The 19,295-nt window shown below is 39.7% G+C and overlaps 1 protein-coding gene across 1 annotated transcript in view; it reads right to left on the bottom strand.

Moving 5' to 3' along the window:
• Window positions 1-5,273: 5,273 nt before the first annotated feature.
• Window positions 5,274-19,295, bottom strand: part of scn8aa (sodium channel, voltage gated, type VIII, alpha subunit a) — a 59,566-nt gene continuing 45,544 nt past the window's right edge. The window contains exons 21-27 of the mRNA XM_073875324.1: window positions 19,046-19,168; window positions 10,063-10,347; window positions 9,864-9,917; window positions 9,651-9,788; window positions 9,419-9,523; window positions 9,035-9,308; window positions 5,274-8,737 (exon numbers count right to left, since the gene is read on the bottom strand). Coding sequence (XP_073731425.1) covers window positions 7,602-8,737; window positions 9,035-9,308; window positions 9,419-9,523; window positions 9,651-9,788; window positions 9,864-9,917; window positions 10,063-10,347; window positions 19,046-19,168 — 2,115 coding nt within the window. The 3' untranslated portion in view covers window positions 5,274-7,601. The remainder of the gene's footprint in view (window positions 8,738-9,034; window positions 9,309-9,418; window positions 9,524-9,650; window positions 9,789-9,863; window positions 9,918-10,062; window positions 10,348-19,045; window positions 19,169-19,295) is intronic.

Consider the following 19,295-nt stretch of genomic DNA (forward strand, 5'->3'; position numbering starts at 1 on the left):
CGACACTGCTACAGTTTGCAAAGCAAATTTGATAAACGGGGGATAACTAATATTAGCTCATTTAAGAAAAAAAATCGTATATTTTGCACTCATACAGGGTAGCAAACAAATTAAAACATTATCGAAAATACCTTTTATGAGCTTCCACGCTGGATATTTTATTAATGTAGCACAGGCGCTCGCGCGCTCCTCCACGGTTACGACGCATGCGCAGAACAGCAAAACTAATTAAATGCTTCATAAACGCCTCCTTATTCTTTTTCATCGAAATGTTCTGCATTTAGCGTTATTTTCATTATTATTTTCGAATAAATTGTTTTTACAAATAAATAAAACTTCAGAAAAATATAAGATGATAGACACTAAAAATGGTCTAGAACCGCTCCTACTATGAAATGTTGTAGAGTCAGCATCTCAAGTTTGTGTACAATGACATGAAAAAAATTTTTACATTTTTTTTAATAAATGCAGGTAATTTCTAAATGTAAGTGGCCCGTCAGCAGATCACATAGCTGTTATGGGCAAAGCAATTTTTTCTTATTATCTTTCTTAGTATACAATAAAATAATTAGTTTTATCACAAATATTAAACATGTTTTATATTTTGTGTTGTTAAATTAGATTTCTCCCTCTTGTCTCCCTTAAAAAAACACCTACAGCGCTGTAAATAGAACAGATTCGAGATTTGTGAAATCAGTATTTCAATGTTTTTTCCAGAAATATTTACTTCACACATCTGTTGCAATACCAAACACAGTCACGGTAATTCAAATAGTCACCACTAGCTGGAGCTGTTTACTTCAAAACCTTTAACCTATCTTTGTCAGTGATCATCACTAATGTTGTGGCATAGACATGAAGCACAAATAAATGTAGCTTTTATAGAAATAATCTGTAATGTCACTTAACCAGTCTGGACATTTTATATGATAGATTAAGGTTTGCAAATATTACATAAAGCAAGCATCCATAAACAGTAATGTACTGTAAAATAAGTACCTCAGTTAAGGTTTTGATGCAAGACATATTGTGTCCTGTAGAATGCAGACGAACAAAAACAAAAAATAAAATACTGGATCAGAAAATAATGAGCACAATCATCTTTGTAAGTAATGCCAAAGCTGCTTAATCCTGCTGTCTAATTTGTATTAAATTTGCCTCTGTGTTAATCTTACTACCAACATTTTTAGTGCTGTTTTAGTAGATATTGGGCAAACAATTAAATGATAAAGTGCTATAGTTAAAACATTTCATGTAATGAGCAAACAATAATGGTTTCCTTGCTTGTTTCATTTAATGAGCTTTACATCATCCATTCACAACATACAACAAATCCACCCTAATGCTTCTTCATTTGTAGTTCTAATGCAGTTATGTGATGCTGCTCATGTAGTGGAGTGTGAGAAAAGCAAAGGCTGCTGGTGGATTGGTGGATTTCAGGGTGACTTGGCAGCAGTGATATAACTCCACCCCATCCCCCTTTATTGATTCACTGGACTTTATAGATGTAGACCATAAATCAAAGCAGCTGGTTTGTAGATTACTAGACGGAAGAAGAGACGTGTCTTAAATAACGCATCTGCCACCTTTAAGTAGCATCAATAAACGCTGTTTATTGTATAAAATGTATATTGCTCTTTATATGGCACTGAAAAATACTGAAATGAAGCGAGGCAGATTTTCTTTATTTTTATGTAGGCTACATGTGCAGGAATTAAGTCAATATGTACTAAAGTACGTGGGAGCAAAAAAAAACACCCCTGCGTTAATCTTTGGCCAGGCAAAAGAAATTATGTGTTCGACTTCATGCGTCGCTGCGCAAACCGATTAGGCTAACATCTCGTATCGCGAGATTCGATCCGATTGATGCGCTCTCGCGGTACTTTGATGTCATACGACTATTGATCTGCGCAGTGCCACAATAAGTCGATCAAACCCATATTGACTGCTTGCGCCCGCGTGTGTGCGCGTGCGTGTGTTGCGTGCACGCATGTTGTTTCCTCGTCAGACACAGTTGGTGCAGGCGGCGGGCCAAACTGGGAGTGGGCTGCTGACTCAGCCGGCAATGGTGCATTCATTTATCTGCACTGCAGTGCTCCGCCGCACCCCCCCTCACCAAACGCATAGAGAAGGGAGGGGGTGGGGGTTGAAAGAGACATTTTACAATACACACCAGGTCTGTGCCATACATGACTGTTGAGATACCATGCGTCGTAAGGTTTGACAATGCGAGTAACGAAGGTATGAGGAAAATAAGCACGCGATCTTACAGGAAGCGACATAAAAAAGCTGTGAAATGGAGACAGGATGACAAAATGAAATGGGTTTTAAATAGAATGCTATTCTGCACAATTTATATCTAGATCTACTCTCTTTTTAAAGTCATTTTCATTTAATCACCCACATAAAAATACTTAAAAGTATTTGGATTTTTAAAATTATAGTGTACTGTAAAAAATGCTACATAATGTATACAACAGTCTGTATAATTAGTTATAGTGGTTATTTAAGTAAGGTTAAAAAACATAAGGCCTATAGTTTTTAGGAATTTAACTAGGCTATTAAGCCCTACGTACTGTTGTATACTTTATATAATGTGGTAAATTAGTATACTACATTAGCATTAGTGTAGTATACAATAGTAATTACTACTGTTACTTCCGTATTCTGTAGTATTAGAAAACTGTACTGTAGCACACTTTATGTATCACGTTAATTTAGCTACAGTTTACTATAGTAAATAATAAAGTATACTACAGTATTTTTCATCTGGGAAGTGCACGAGTTCCGGGAAGAGCTGGTGGCCCGGATGCATATCCCTTGAGGCTGGGAGGTGGGGTGGTCAGACGTGTGTCACAGATACTTAAAGCCCATAGCTAACAGCCTTTATTGATTTCTTCTCTAAATTGTGACTTAGTGGATGAACAGAGGGACATTTCCTGCCATCATCTGCAGTGGGATGCATTGAGCTAGCTAAGCATTCCTTCTGTGGATCACATCATATTTCTAAACTCAGAAATACTGACCAAATTTCAATGGCAAATCAGCACTCTTTTAAAATGAAGAGTTTGTATTGTGAACCACTGTTGGCATTTTTCATTAAGTGAATTAAAAACGGCCACTAAACTAAAACCATGTCTCTAAATTCAACTTCAAAAATGGCCATAAATTAAACACAGTGTAGTAAATTTGAAACAACCTCAACTTCTCGACTCAACTTCATTAAACAAAATGTCACTAGACAGTGATAAATCTAACATAGGCTTATTAAATTACATTAGTTTAAGGTCTAACTTGGCAGGCCTAAAATATTTAAAATGAAACTGTCAGGAACGTAGCTAAAATTACAAGATGGACTAAAAGGACAAAGTGAAAACAGTACAGAAGTTATTACGAATATTAAATTAAATATTCAAAACTGTAACCCTGATGTGAAATGTCTTTCATTTATGAAAACAGTACTGCTGATATACAATAAACAACAGCAGTTATGTATGCATTATGGTGCATTCACACTGGGTGTAAGCGGTAACGCTTCCCATTCACTTTTAATGGGTGACGCCATGCGTTGCCGAACTTAATTGTGGATTCGTCGGCGCCGCGTCAGTGCTGTTGCTCGCGACAGAAGTTGAACATTTCTCAACTTTTCGAGTGGCAATGCGTGCGTCAGCCAATCAGATTGCCTTATGCAAATAATCTAGGCAGAGCCAGCCAATTACGTTTATGGAAGACCGGAGCATGTGATCACCCGGGGCGTAAGCATTAACGCTTAACGGAAGGCTTGTCTGAAGCGTGGCCGCTACACATGCTCCGGACTTCCATAAACGTAATTGGCTGGCTCTGCCTAGGTTATTTGCCTAAGGCAATCTGATTGGCTGACGCTCGCATTGCCGCCCGAAAAGCCTAGAAATGCTCAACCTCTGCCACGAGCAACGGCAGTGACGCGGCGCCAACGCATCCACAATCCAGTTCGCCAACGCTTAACGTCACCCATTAAAAGTGAACGGGAAGCGTCAACGTTTACGCCCCGTGTGAATGCACCGTTAGATGTGTACTCATCAAACAGCCATGGCTTTCTATAAATCAGTAAAGACGCTTTGCAACTGGAAGGCTGCTTTATTGTTAATAAAAAGTTTCGTGCTCAAATGAAGACAATCTTTTATATGTTCTTACTAAAAGTTCCAGTGGCTGTGCCATACAAACCATTATATGACCTCCTACAACACTGTGTGAAACAAAACAACAGTTTGAAAAGCACTTTTGAATTCTTTTCAGCAAAATGGTAAAGCGTTTTAGTCATGCTAAAATGGAAGTCCAGTAACTGAATATCAATACAAAAGTGAGTTTCAAAGATGGCAAGAACACAAAAGTCTGAAGGCAAGCTATTCTTTGTACAAGCCAAGTGAATGATACACAAGTACAGAGATCAGAAGAGTTTGAAAACATCAAATCTGGAAGAAGTGGGCTTGCTTCTTGGTTTGTTCTGGTGTTCCTCTGGCTGTCAACCAGACGCCTTAGTCCCTGATTTGCAGTGTGCTCCGTTTCGTCTTGACGTCTCTTTCCCGTCTCTAATAAACTCAAGGTCAAATATGGCACCATCTTCCAAAATTGCGGTAAAATGCAATTCAGAAAATGTAAGAACATGGAGAAAAAGGCACACGACAATTAGTGAAGTAGCACTAGAAACAGACCACTGAACACATAAAAAAAACAGATACGAAATGCATACAAAACTGTTGTTCAGGCCCACGAGTTACGGCGCTGAAATGTTTGCGGGAGGCCTTTAGAGCTGAATACATAGTTGGCTCTGTGAATGTTTTGACATTTAGGCTTGGGCAGGTGACCACAAACCGTCCCGAGGCCGGACGGAGCACACGTGTGCATTCTCGTGTAAATGTGTTCGCTATGTGCATCAACAAAAACAGAGGTTCACGGGGGGGTGTGCTGGTAGCATAACCCTCTCTTCGTACAGTATTGGGTTAAAATATCAAAGCAGCACTGAGAACATTCGTGCGTGAGCTCTCCGACATAAATGTTCTGACATCCACTGGACATAGTTGCATATAAATGAAATCTTACAGTGCTCATTCGTATATCCATCCTTTCATACATATAATATTATATACACATATATACCGTAACGTATTTTATATATATATGTATATATTCTTTGTCTAATTCAATATGGTTTATCATTCAGTTCCCTTTAGTTAAAGTGAGAAGTGTTAGAAAAAACTTAAAATATGTGACATAAGGGCGTCAGCTGGAAGCCATTCTATATCATTGTTATAATTTATTATTAGATTAATAGCAGTAATTCTTTAAAATTCTGTATTTACAAAACCCACAACAAAGCATGCCGTTTTAAAAGAAAATAATATATTACAATGCTCAAAAAGTTCATTCTTTGAAGCAATTGTGCCATGTACATCATAGCCCCCTTCTGTACATTGAATGATACATTAACTGTCATAACAGTGGTGAGAGACAGTGGTGATTTTATATTTGTCCCCATTGCATCTGAACTGAAACGGGGTGAGGGAAAACTACACGGTAGTCTAAGGGTTTAACTGGGCCCCATTTTGGTTTAGGTCCACAGCACCCACGCTGATTTGGAGACCTCAGGCAGTAAGCAGACCTACAGCACAGGCAGGTCGTAAAGGAATTGGGTTTGTAAACTAGTTGTGTGCTCTTTCCTGCATGCTCACACACACACTCGCTCTAGTAAGGTACTGTACATGCACAGACCCCAGCAGTCTGAGATGCCTTATGAGTGTCCTTCATAATCAACGGTAAGCCAACCGAGGACCCCATATATATCACCACCATTGCATCTTCTTGTCTATGGTCCACCGATATTGGGCGTAGCCCACACCAGGACAAGCATTAGTAACAATATTGAAAATTCTGTTAACAAAAGAAAGAGCAAGTAGAGATGGCAGTTTGCTCAAAAAGTCAAAAAAAATGGTCAATTCGGAGTAAATGTTAAAATGCCAATTTCTTGTATAATCATTGATTATAAAATAGAAATGTGCTGCCTTATGTGTCTTTCTGCTGTTTAAGGCCATAGTTTAAGATTAATCTATGATCCAAATACTCTATCATTCAACAGGGAGCTGTTATGATCAAAATGGCTACTTGATTGCTTTGCTCAACACCTTTAAGACAAAACATAATAACCAAAACTGACAATCTTTTAATGGTAAACATGAGAACGTATAGACATCTCCAAAATATCTGCAATGAAGAAATCGCCTCCCGCTGAGGCCTGGTCCCGACTGACAAAGCGTTGTAAGTGTTAAAATGGCATGGTGGCTGTAACTTTTGAAGACCCTACTGGAGCCTCAGCTGCACGTTGAGGGGCAGTTGAATCGTATTGTATTGCTGGTGCAAAAACAAATCGAGGTTTATGAACCCAGGATTTGATTTCATTGAAACATTTCTCCAGATTAGCTCATCGTTCCAACCCTTCCCCAAGTATAGGGCAGTGAAACACCTTTTTGAGTGCATGAATGCGTTTGTACATCCGACCGATAAAAAATACTCACATGACGCATGTTATGAGAGTGAGTTAATCAGGAAGCAAGCTTCATGAGGGGTAAGTACAAATATACTCGTCAGTAGTTAAATATGTTACTAGTAACCAATCATTTCCCAGCTATAGCTATTTAAATTTAATACTAGTGGACAATATCCAATGTATGGTCAGGCCACTGATGTGGTCTGAGAAGCAGTGTCAAGTGGACTATGATTATACATGCATGATTCCTGATCAAAACATGCCACCATGCAAGTCATTTCTATGCATTGAACGAGCACACAATTATTTAGTTATTTATCTGGAACTCGGTCTGAATAAGTCCCGTTCAGCCCAAACCCTGATAAACCCCCGTCCCAATATCAACGTGAAAGTCGATGTATAAAATGTCTTTTTCAGCAAGTATAACAAAGAGATGATGACGAGATGGGTGGCGTGGGCAGAACTTTTTTCCCTACTTTGCGTGGGTGATATATTCACCGCGAACAACTGGAAACCTTTGCATAATGTTCTGTTTTTTTTTTACTTGACGGATACTCCCAGTGATCGAGTTTACATTGTTCTTACTGGTTGTCTTATGGTTAAAACACAACGTCCCAGAATCCTCCAGGGATGAGTGGGAGGTTTCCATTGGATTTCGGCAGTGTAGTGTTTGAAAGCGGAGGAATGCTGAACTCCACACATTGTGGTACAAAGGAATTCGTTTTTATGAGCTTTAACATCTCTTTGTACTGCTTGGTCCTCTGGCAGGTGGTCCCTATCAAAGATGTCTGCCATGTTTTGTTTCTCCTCGCACATGCCTTGTCGGCTGCGGTTGAAACAGTAAAATCTTGGTCACTGAGCACAGATGTATCACAGTAAGCCTATAGATTGGTTTGGTCATCATTCAGTTGCTAAAAACCAAGCTGCTTTCTGTCGCATCTGTGAACAACGGTTTTGTTATCTGTAAACAACCCTTTATTTCCAAAGATTTTCTGTGACTTAGTTGCAAATGATTTGTTCTATACACTTGAAATAGATAGTTTCAGTTTCGACTCAGTTCTGTCTCACCGCACCATCGTTCCTAACACTTCGATTCCTTGACGTCTTTTTGGTTTTTGGCCTTTTTGTCGCTCTCATCCAGGATTTCCTTCTCTGGTTTTGTCACGCTGTCGTAGGATGGCAGCGAGGCAGTTGAAGGCGTCCCCTCCTTCTTGTCCTGATTGGTTCCCCCGTTCTCCAGTCTGCCGCAGCTTAGCAACCTTTTACAGATGAAGCCTTTGCGAATAAGATGGGCGCGGTAAGCGCGCTGGATGATGGAAGCAGACACGTGCTCCTGCTTGCGCCGTAGAGTTGTAGTGATGGGCTCGAAAGATATTTTGGACGGATTGGCAGCGATGAAGCGCTCCTCCATCTGTTGACGCATCATGTCCAGGTCACCGCTATCACCCAGCACACGCTTGGTGAAGGCGAACAGGATGTCCAGGCAGTGAATTCGGTCACCGCTCACCATGGGCAGGTCCATGGCGATCAGCTCTATAGTGTTGGGTTTGGGTACTCGCAGCGGGTGCTCCAGAGTGTCTGCAAAGTCACCCAGCTTGGCAAAGGTGATAAATTGGGAGGCAGTAGGGTCGAACTTTTCCCAGATCTCATAAAAGGACTCAAAGTCGTCCTCGCATAGCGGGTCAGCGCTCTCCTCTGTGGCAACGCTGAAGTTCTCCAGAATGATGGCAATGTACATGTTGACCACAATGAGGAAAGAGACAATGATGTACATGACAAAGAAGAAGATGCCCACCGAAGGGTTTCCGCAGTCACCTTTCACCGAGGTACCAGGATTCTCTTTATTTGGGTCACAATCCGGTGGGTAGTTAAGAATGGGAGCCAGAAGACCGTCCCACCCTGCTGATGTGGTTATCATGAACAGGCAGATCATGCTATTTCCAAACGTTTCAAAGTTATACATGTCATCGATGCCGGCCTCCCGTTTTACGTAGGCAAAGTTTGACATGCCGAAGATAGAAAAGATAAACATGACCAAGAAAAGAAGAAGACCGATATTGAACAGGGCAGGCAGTGACATCATCAGGGCAAACAGTAAGGTCCGAATACCCTTTGCCCCTTTGATCAGACGCAAGATACGTCCGATTCGAGCTAGACGGATTACCCTGAACAATGTGGGTGACACAAAGTACTTTTCAATCAGGTCTGCCAGGAACATACCCACAGGGAAAGGAAAAAGAGAGCACAATTTAAGTTTGATACAATTTTTTAAACTTTAACTTGTGCATTTGGTATATGCTTTTACCCAAAGCACCTTATTCAAGGTATACATTGTGTGAGTATATGTGTTCCCTAGGAATCGAACCCTTAACCTTTACCCCGTCAATGAAATGATCTACCAATTGTGCTATAGAGTTACAAGAGCATCCAAATGATGGGCAAATTTTGTTCTTCAAAAACCTTGAATGAGATTGAATTCAGGAATGTATATGTGTCCGAAAAATACTGTCCACTTACCCACAATAGAGAGAATGACTACAACACAATCAAAGATGTTCCAGCCATTGGTGAAGTAATAATGACGCAATGCAAAGAGCTTGAGGACGAACTCTGTGGTGAAGGCAACAATGAAGATGAAGTTGACCCAGTACAGGATGTTCTCAGTCTCATCTGACTGATCGTCTGTCTCGACCATCATGGTGACCATGTTCAAACAAATGAGGATCATGATTGAAATGTCAAAGACCTGCTGTGTCACAAAGTCAAACACCATCCCCTGGAGCATGTTCTGCAAAAAAAAAAACATATTTGAGAATAAACCTCTATTAAAAATGCTATATTGTTGAGACGAGTATCACTGTCAAGTGTAAAAGAAAGATTTTAAAAGATGTGATGTACCTGGGGTCTAGGTATGGGTTTCTGAGGCTTCTTTGAGCCAAGCTTCTTCATAGCATTGTAGTACTTCTTCTGTTCTTCTGTCATAAAGATATCTTGACCTCCAAAGTATAGTCACATGAAAAAAAATTGTTAAAATCTACTCAATCTCTATGAAAGTTACATTGGTAAACAAAGTCGAAATAAGAGTCAGCATTTGCCAAATTTAAATTGGAAGTGAAGAGTAGAGCCTTATCTTTTTCTTCTGCTGGTTGAAGTTATCGATGATGACACCAATGAAGAGGTTTAGGGTGAAGAAAGAGCCAAATATGATAAAGATGACGAAGTAGATGTACATGTAGATGTTGTCCTCATACACTGGCTGATCTTCCACCTGAAAAGAAAATAGGACTATAAATGGAAATTTTGACTAAAGTCAAAGACTGCCCAGATTGGCCAAACGTCTTACCCTTCGCGAATCAACTGCTGCATACATAATGTCCATCCATCCCTTGAATGTTGCCTTTGAGAAATAAAAAAAAAAGAACTAGTTAACAGCTGTATGTGTAACCACACACTGTGCTTTAAGATACAGTATGCTAAAAAACATAGACATAACTACAAAAAAATACATTTCAGGTAAATCAAAGTATGAAAGGTATTCTCACCACTTGTAGTAGAGCCAAGTAACCAGCGCCCACATTGTCAAAGTTGATTTTGACGTTTTTCCAGCGTACTTCTGTAAAGTTCTGACGGATCAATTCTTCGCACTGTGATTTGTTGTCGACCACATCGGGCAGGAAGTAACTTTCATCTGTCTCGTTGAAGCAATAGTAGTACTTGCCCGCAAACATGTTGACACCCATGATACTGAAAATCAGCCAAAAGATGAGGCAAACCAGCAACACATTCATAATGGAAGGGATGGCACCCACCAGGGCGTTGACTACGACCTAGAGCAAAGTAGGAGAGACAAGCAATATAGTGTAAGAGGCTGTAAATGCCTCACACATAGAAACACACATTCAAGTACACCTAAACCCTGCATGACACAAAAAACATCTAATGGAATCTATAAATGACCATAGGAGTACAAACTGCTATGTTGAACAGAATTTAGCTATAGAATCTTAAATTGGATTTATAACGCTATAACAGGAATAATTTTGTTAACTGTATGGAAATGTTTAAGTCACATGGCCATCCAAGAAAGGAATCTTAAACCAACTTAATCTGAAAAGTATGACTTTCATGTCCTCTTTAGTCCTCTTTTAGGCTATTAGCTAAACCAGGGGTCTTTTATCAGACTCTTAATGGATTCTGCCAACAAACCCTTATTTCAGAATGACCTGAGGCCAATATTTTAAGCGAAAGTATTTGATTAATGTATAATAAGTGCCGAGAGCCTTTAGTTAATCTAATATCTCATTTTTGACAAAGGCAGCATTTAGAGGTTTTTGCATCTGAGCTCCTCAATTCATGTGATGTATGGGATTCAAACCCATCACTGTGGCTTAGTGCATTCGGACTAAAAAACTAGTTACGATTTATAATTAGCACAACACGATTAGCTAACCTACAGCTTGCTGAATGAACCGAGCGACGGGTCAGATGGACTGACTTAAATATGCAGCCTCACCTCAGAATAACTATTTTATGAAGTGGCTAATTTGTATGTGTTAATATAAAGAAAATCATACAAAAATGTATGATTATGAAAAAAAACAATATTGAAGCCTCGCCCCTAACCCTGCCCTGACACTCAATGTGTGGTGAAAGGATATGGTACTAGAATGTACAAACTAAAATGCATCCAAATTTATATGAATTAAGGTAATTAATATTCACCAAAGTCATTTTAAGGAAGTCGCCTTATATTTGCAATGCCTCCAGGTCTTGGAATGCTCAAAGTCCCCTTACTAAGAGGATTTTATTCTTAACGTTTAACGATTGGTTTCTTATACTGGGAGGCGGGACTAGAGCGGCCTTTCTGACCGTTGCCATCTCCTCCATTTATCATGCTACGTACACACCAAACGCGGGGCATCGGGTTACTCGCTCTAGATTACTCGTGGGATTTAACTTCGTGTCATGCGAATTTTTCGCTCGAGTTGAATATTTTCAACTTGCAGAGTTTTTTTGTGATTGTTGTGGGCAATAATCATTGATCTTGCGGCACGTTTTCTTAAAAAATGCAATGAAATATGCGGGATATTTATGCAATGAAATTGCAGGAACTTGCCAAAATTGCGGGAACTTGCCAAAATTGCGGGAACTTGCAAAAACTGTTTGCAGCTTTTCATTGATGTTCCCATCACGTAATTACGTCACTTCCTAACATTCCCATGGCAACAGGGGACATGGCTGCGCATGTGTGAATTAAATGCAACATTTTTCAACTTTTTGGTTAGATATAAATGACTTTTTGCTACGAAAATGTTAGGATTATGAAATCACCCAAAGCCCAGCATATTTTGCAAGCAGAAATGGGCAATTTATTCGACGAAAGTGCGGCGTATTTAAAAAATACGACCCCCGCATAAATATGCGGACTTTGGATGGTTATGCATTGAATTATGCGATCCCCTAATCGTGTGTAAACAAAAAAAGTGTAAACTAGACATACTCTAAATTCAATCTCTTTGCGAATTTGCTAAATCTCTGAATATTTTCTTAGCATTAATCAGTCCTTCCAGAAAAACGCAGAGTTTTTTGTGAGTTACGGGCAAAAATCCTTGATCTTGCAGCACTTTTTCTTAAAAAATGCGATGGAATATGCGGGATATTTATGCAATTTTATGCGCAAAAATTGCGGGAACTTGCAAAAACTGTTTGCAGCTTTTGAATAGTGTTCACATTACATAATCAAGTCATTTCATAACGTTCCCATGGCAACAGGGGACATGGCTCACTTGTGTGAAGTAAATGCAACATTTTTCAACTTTCTGCTAAGATATATGTGACTTTTTGCTACGAAAATGCATGAATTATGCAAGCCCGCATATTTTGCGCAAAGAAATCTGCAATTTATGCTGCGAAAGTGCGGCGTATTTAAAAAAAATGCGGCCCCCACATAAATGGCGTTGAATCATGCAATCGCATAATCACGTTTTTCTGGAGGGACGGATGAATAGCTTTAAAGCTAAACCTTTTGTCTTGGGTGGCCTGTGACTTCTACACAATTTTTCCCCATCTACAGGTTGCAATTATGCAATAAATCTATCAAATTCTGACATAACTTGAAACTCTGCCCATCAATCTTAGCTTTGATGGTCTAATGCTCTGACTCCCAGCAGACTGTTTCTTAAAATGGATGTAAGGGTCAAACACACCTTCCATACAAATGTGACCCAGTCTGTAAAAATCAGTTTTTGTGATTTACTGTTTATAAACCATTCTATATCAAATATCAAAACAAATATTTCAATGAAAATTTAAGTGTTGTATCTCGAAACCTCGAAATAAACATGCATTACCTAGTTAGCATTTGTACATTTTTTGATGCTAATAATTTCATAAGATTATAAGACCTTAGCCTGGTTTTCACAGACAGAGTCACATTTGGCACACAGACTCACACGACGACTTCTACATTCCCAAAAACAAACAATTACACCCTTGAAACTACACACATTTTTCCCACCACCCTAACTTAGCCATAGCAAGCTTCAGCATCATAGAACATGATACATCAATCCCCCCTTTACCCTCCCAACCACCACCACGCCCCTTTGCCTCCGTGTCCCTCCCCCACAGTCCAAAATCCGTCAGTGATTAGCGATGAGCAGAGCCTATCAGAAGACGCTCACTAACTGTGTTAGGCAGCCGAGCCGCAGTTCTCAGGCAGGCAGCTGAGCATGCACATCTCTCACAGATTGAAAAGTGGAGCCATATTCCCCCCTTAAACACACAGCAGACGACAGGATTCTCTCCGCAAATGCAGGGACATGATTTTAGTGCTTGTGAATAACATTAACCTTATATTTTTGGGAGCACACAGTTAAAGTTTTAAAAATAAGTTTGCATTTGCATTCACATGTCAATATGTGAATAATGACTAGTCTAGATACAAATATGGAGTGTAAAGGCTATTGAATAGAAAAGAAACCGTAAATAGCATTCGTCAGGAGAATCACTGCCCATTTTAATAGAGACTAGTATGTTTAAATGTCACATAGACATAAAATATCTTTGTGAGAATCGACACAGATATTAAAGTGAGGGAAAATGGCTTTTTGTAAGTGCATAATGTGCATTGGCAATTGAACAGAACATGCGTGTTACATGACATCTTTGTGCAATCTCAAGAATCAATAAATAAGGTGAAAGGAGATGCAGCAAAGTGGAGAGATTTGTGTCCTTAAAAATATCTGGTTTAGTATTTTGTGATAAAGATAAACTAGGATAGAATTAAGAAGAAGCCAAATCTTGATGTGTATCCTTATATTTTCTAATGTAACCATTAAAGGGACATTCCACATTTTTTGAAAATATGCTCATTTTCAGCTCCCCGACAGTTAAACAACCCATTTCTACCGTTTTGAAATCCACTCGGCCGATCTCCGGGTCTGGCGCTAGCACTTTTAGCATAGCTTAGCACAATCCATTGAATCTGATTAGACCATTACAACGCGCTAAAAAATAACCAAAGAGTTTCAACATTTTTTTTGTTTAAAACTTGACTCTTCTGAATTTACATCATGTACTAAGACCGACAGGAAATTAAAAGTTCGATTTTCTAGGCAGATATGGCTAGGAACTACACTCCCATTATTGCGCAACAACCAATTACCCTGCTGCCGCAACATGGCTGCAGCAGGCGCAGCGATACTACACACTGCCCGCAAACAGTCCCCTGCCATTGAAAGTAACCAAGGGGACTATTTTCGGGCAGTGTGTAATATCACCACGCCTGCTGCAGCCATGTTACATCAGCAAAGTCACTAATTATTATGCCAGTTTGAGAGTATAGTTGCTAGTAGGGTTGTTGCGGTGACAGAATTTTCCCACCGGTTAATCAGCGCGTGACAAATCCGGTGATACCGGTTTCACCGGGTGGGAGGGGCTTATAAATGCACATACAGACGTGCGCATTTTACTTTAACTTTTGAATTAGATGCTGTTGTTTAAATCCAGCGCTTGCGTACGCTGCGTTACATCGCGTATGAATTTGCATGCAAATGCGAGTGCAACAACTAGTTTAAGTGCTTGACTCAATGTGCGCAGGTACTTCTGACAGAAACCCGCCAGTCCCAAGCAAAGCAACCAGCTATTCCTCCATAAAGAGCTGCTTGAATGATGGGTTTATTATTATTCTTAATGAAAACACAACAACAAAACGATCTCGCTTATATTTAACATCATATATGTATATTTTAACAAAAACGAGTAAGCACGCGGCTTCTGCCATCGTCTGGTCAGTCGCAGTCTGACAGGAATAAATGAAATCTGACACCCGCAGCCGCTGCTCTGTGATGACGCGCGTTAAGCTCTGCTGAATTCAGGCAGCAGACACATTCATTTGTTAGTGTTTGCTCTCTCTAACAAAACTAAATGTTTTAATTACAAGAAAATATCAAAATGACGGTAAAATACAGTGTCGCGGTGGGCAAGTGATCTAACCGGTGAGAGGCTGAAGCACCAGTAATCACCATTTCACCGACTATCGCAAGAAGCCTAGTTGCTAGCCATATCTGCCCAGAAAATCGCAGCTTTCAATTTTCTATCGGTCCCAGCACACGATGCAACCACAGAAGAGTCAAGTCTCAAACAGGAAAAATATTGAAACTCTTTGGTTATTTTTAGCGCGATGCTAATGGTCTAATCAGATTCAATGGATTGTGCTAAGCTATGCTAAAAGTGTTAGCGCCAGACCCGGAGATCAGCCGAATGGATTCCAAAACGGCAAAAATCAAATGTTCAACTCCAGGGGACCCGGAAAATGAGCATATTTTCAAAAAAAGTGCAACGTCCCTCCAAACGTGACAAATGCACATTTAATGGTAAATAGTTTAAGCTGTTTACACTGTAGCTACATCCCATCTCTCCACTGTTGTGTCTCCATGTCAGGTCATTTATTCATTTGTAACTTTTTTAATTTTTACAAAACAGTATATCAGTTGATGAACATTGAAGTTGATTATTTACTAGGGTCAGAACTCAGAAACTTGTTCGCTTTGTACTTTGATTTATGTGAAGCTACAGGTCACATAAAAATAATCTTCACACAACCTTATGAATCCAATAATAGGTACATTTCATTAAAACAAATCTATGGAAACAGTTTCATTACCCAAAAATGACAAACGCAAGCTTTAGTGTAATCTTAACACAATACTAAAGCATTAAGAATATAAAAGATTACTACAATAATGAGGCTTAAAATAAGATACCCTAAATACTCTCAAAAAACACACCTTTGTACCTAAAGGGTGTATATTAGCACAAAGGTACACACTGTATCTGTATCCGAAGCTTGTGTTAAGGACCACTGATAGGGCTTAAGTACAATTTTAAGCCTTTAATTTAGAAATCTTGTGTGTCATTTTTGGGTCTTGTTTGAAACCAGGCAGTCATAACAGCAGTGTGAAGGCACGTAATATCTTTCACACTGTTTTTAGTAAAAACTACTGTAGCACAAACCTCTCACTCATTGCTATTTTCTCAGTATCAAAAGACTGTCTTGAATATTTTCTAAGCTTCTGTGTTGACTAGATCCACTGACTACTGACAGTAAACAATTCAAATATTAATGACATATCATTCACTCAACGTGACTAAAGGCTGGGAATCACAGAGAGATACAGAAGCTTAGCAAATATTTCCCTCTCACACCCACAATCATGTGCATATGAGCTTTTGGTTTTACAGTCCCATGTGCAAATCCTAGACAAGCAAAGAGAGGTGAGGTGACTGAGCCTCCAGCAGGGTTGGCTCCTCAACACTGCTCTGGGCTGGGCAGCGCGGGGCCAGATGGGCTGAAGTGGACAATGTGAAATGAAAGGAGGAAGGGGGAGAGGGAGGGAGGGAGGATGGGGCTGCACAGTGCTGCTGATGAGGGACAGGGAAGGAGGTGTAGGGATGGAAAAGAAGCTCAGGGCAACTAATCCACAGGTAAGAAAGACTGAAGATGACAACAACCAGATGCAACTATTTACAACCAAAGGGGAAAATTACTTGGTATCTTTGTCTGAATTTATTAACGGGATGATGATAGATGACCATAACTGCAACTGCTTGCTAACCGCCGATGTTGCAATTTTCAGCACTGTGCATGACATTGTTGTTCTTATGATTACTGTGATGATATTGAAAACAGCACATTTCCTGTACTCTTCGACTTTTTGCTAAGCCCCGTCTTACAGGAAAACACCAGTTTTTCAATATTTTACCACGTTCCTACCCCAACCTAGACGAATCAATACATACCCATCTTTTTTCAATGCATGCACTTTTAATCTTTGTACAGCGCGTTGTGAATGTGTTAGCATTTAGCCTAGCCCCATTCAGACTAAATTCTATGGGTAAGAAAAAAGTTTAATTTTCGCTACTTGTTTATTGACTTATTAATAACATTTAGCTAAAGAATATTTGCCGGTCGGGTCTGTGTCTTCCCGGACGGGTTCGGGTCCAGATTTTAAATAATAGACGGGTCCACGTCGGATCCGGGTCCAGCTTTTAAATAATAGACGGGTCCGGATCGGGTCCGGGTCCAGCTTTCAAAACAACAAACGGGTCCGGGTCGGTTCAGTGTAGCACATTTACGGGTCTGATCGGGCTCGGGTAGGAATTTTTGGACCCGTGTAGACCTCTAATGAGTAGTTACATGAGTAGGTATGGTGACCCAAAACAAAACGTGGCTATCTTGTAAGCGGATAGAAAATGAGAACTATATTGTATGATGGAAGAGCACTTATTTTGCAGCACTTCGACCTCGGCGCACAGTAATATAACTTATCGTGGGTTTACACCAGACGCGAGTTCAACGTTTTGCGCGAGTAGATTACATACAAAGTCAATGCAATGACGCGATTATGCGCGTCCTCGCGTGGGGCAATGCAAATGACGCAATATGGGCAGCACGTTTACCGCGAAAACACACGCTATTCGCCAAACGTGTCTTCACCCAAGTTGAAAATATTTAACTCGAGCGAAAAATTCGCATGACACGAAGTTAAATCCCGCGAGTAACCTAGAGCTAGTAACGCAATGTCCTGCGTTTGGTGTGTACGTAGCATTAAACTTCTGAAGTCAGGAGTGATGATGTTATTGCGAGCTGAGGTGAAGTGCACGCATTGAAGAATGATAGGTGTGAATTAGTTTGTCTAAGTTGAGGTAACAACATAGTAAAATATTTAAAAACGGTGTTGTTTTTCTTTAAACTGTTGCTGTCTGCAAATTATCAGACAAAATTTTGCTTTTCTTAAATCCATTTCTGTGAAATACTGTATATTTAGATAGTTTAAAATAGTTTTTTCTTAAAGAAACTATACAAATACTATATTAAACAATATAGTTAACATTGCTGCTGGGGTAATTATAATAAAATAGTGATATAAAGTACCAAGAGACTTTACTTCTTTATCCATTTAATCTTACAAAGTAAAGTACTAAGAAAAATTACTTCAAAAAAACTAATTTTTAAGCTTTCTACACTTATATTTTTCACTTAAAGTCAAAATTTTTTTTTCTGGCGTCTGTTCGTGGCTACCGTAGCTTCTCTATACATTTCGGTGAGCCGTTGGTTGCACTTCACATTCTCACTGCTAGATGTCACTAAAATCTACACACTGCACCTTTAAGTTGATCCAACTTTTACTTTTTACAGTGTAGTATATAGTAAAAACATAAGTAACAATTTTGTTTATTTTACTTATTATTATTTCACCTAAGAGCATACTGTTCTTGCGAATACCCTATTTGAAGTAAAGCTTGTCTGAGTGAGCAACAGTAACTTGTAAAGTAGGGTGGAGCTTAGCAAAGTGTCCGTTTTTTAAAAATGTGCCATTTGTCTTTAAAAGATTATGTGAGTATGCTGTATATGCGGTGTAGTAAAGTGTTAGTGCTCCTGGTTGTTCTCTGAGAGACAGGGTCAGTGTAACAGAGGGGAAATGGAAGGAAGGGGAGGAGCTCTCCATCGAAAGCACAAGTTGAGAATCAAGGCCAAATGGACAGCCAATCGCAGATCAAATGCCGTGTGAAATGAGAAGGGATTTGAATGGTGTTGCGTTTGTTTTCCAAATCGTTTACATGCTATTTTTCTCAAATGCCAATTTGTAAAGTTATTTTTTGCAATGAGGCAGCTTTGATACATTCGCCTTTCCGTAAGACAATTACGTTAACTGATAGTCAATCATGCTGCACCCGATTTCTGTTAAATCAGGGAACACCTGCATTCCAAAGCGATGCATTTCACGTCATATTTATCTCAGCTGCGTCATGACTGAATCATTAAACACATGTACAGAAGAGGTGTGCATGAAAAGGAAGAGTCCTTTTCATTGGTGGCTGTCTTTTTTTTATTTTATCCCCAGGTATGGGTTTGGTAGTCCTTGCTGGTCTTTTTTTGTTTGTTTTTTTCCATCAGTTCTAGCATGCTGTAACTGCTGAATGGGCATGCAGAGAGATCAGCTCTATAGCTTTGTATCTTACCCTCATCCCTTCAAAACGTGACAATGCTCTGAGGGGTCTCAGGGCCCTTAGTGTCCTGAGTGATTTAATGGGCCCTAGATCGGAGTAGCCCAGCGCATTAGCTATAAGGCTGACTATAGACACCTACACAGAAACAGAGAAGCAAAACAGGATCCATACTGTTAGACGGGAGAAAGCTCTTGAGGAAGAGAAGGCCTCTTTAGAGCTCCTGGAACGTTGGTTTAAACACATACACAACAGTTTGGATGGG

The sequence above is a fragment of the Misgurnus anguillicaudatus genome, chromosome 13, assembly GCF_027580225.2.
Source record: "Misgurnus anguillicaudatus chromosome 13, ASM2758022v2, whole genome shotgun sequence".
In the NCBI taxonomy this organism is placed as follows: Eukaryota; Metazoa; Chordata; class Actinopteri; order Cypriniformes; family Cobitidae; genus Misgurnus; species Misgurnus anguillicaudatus.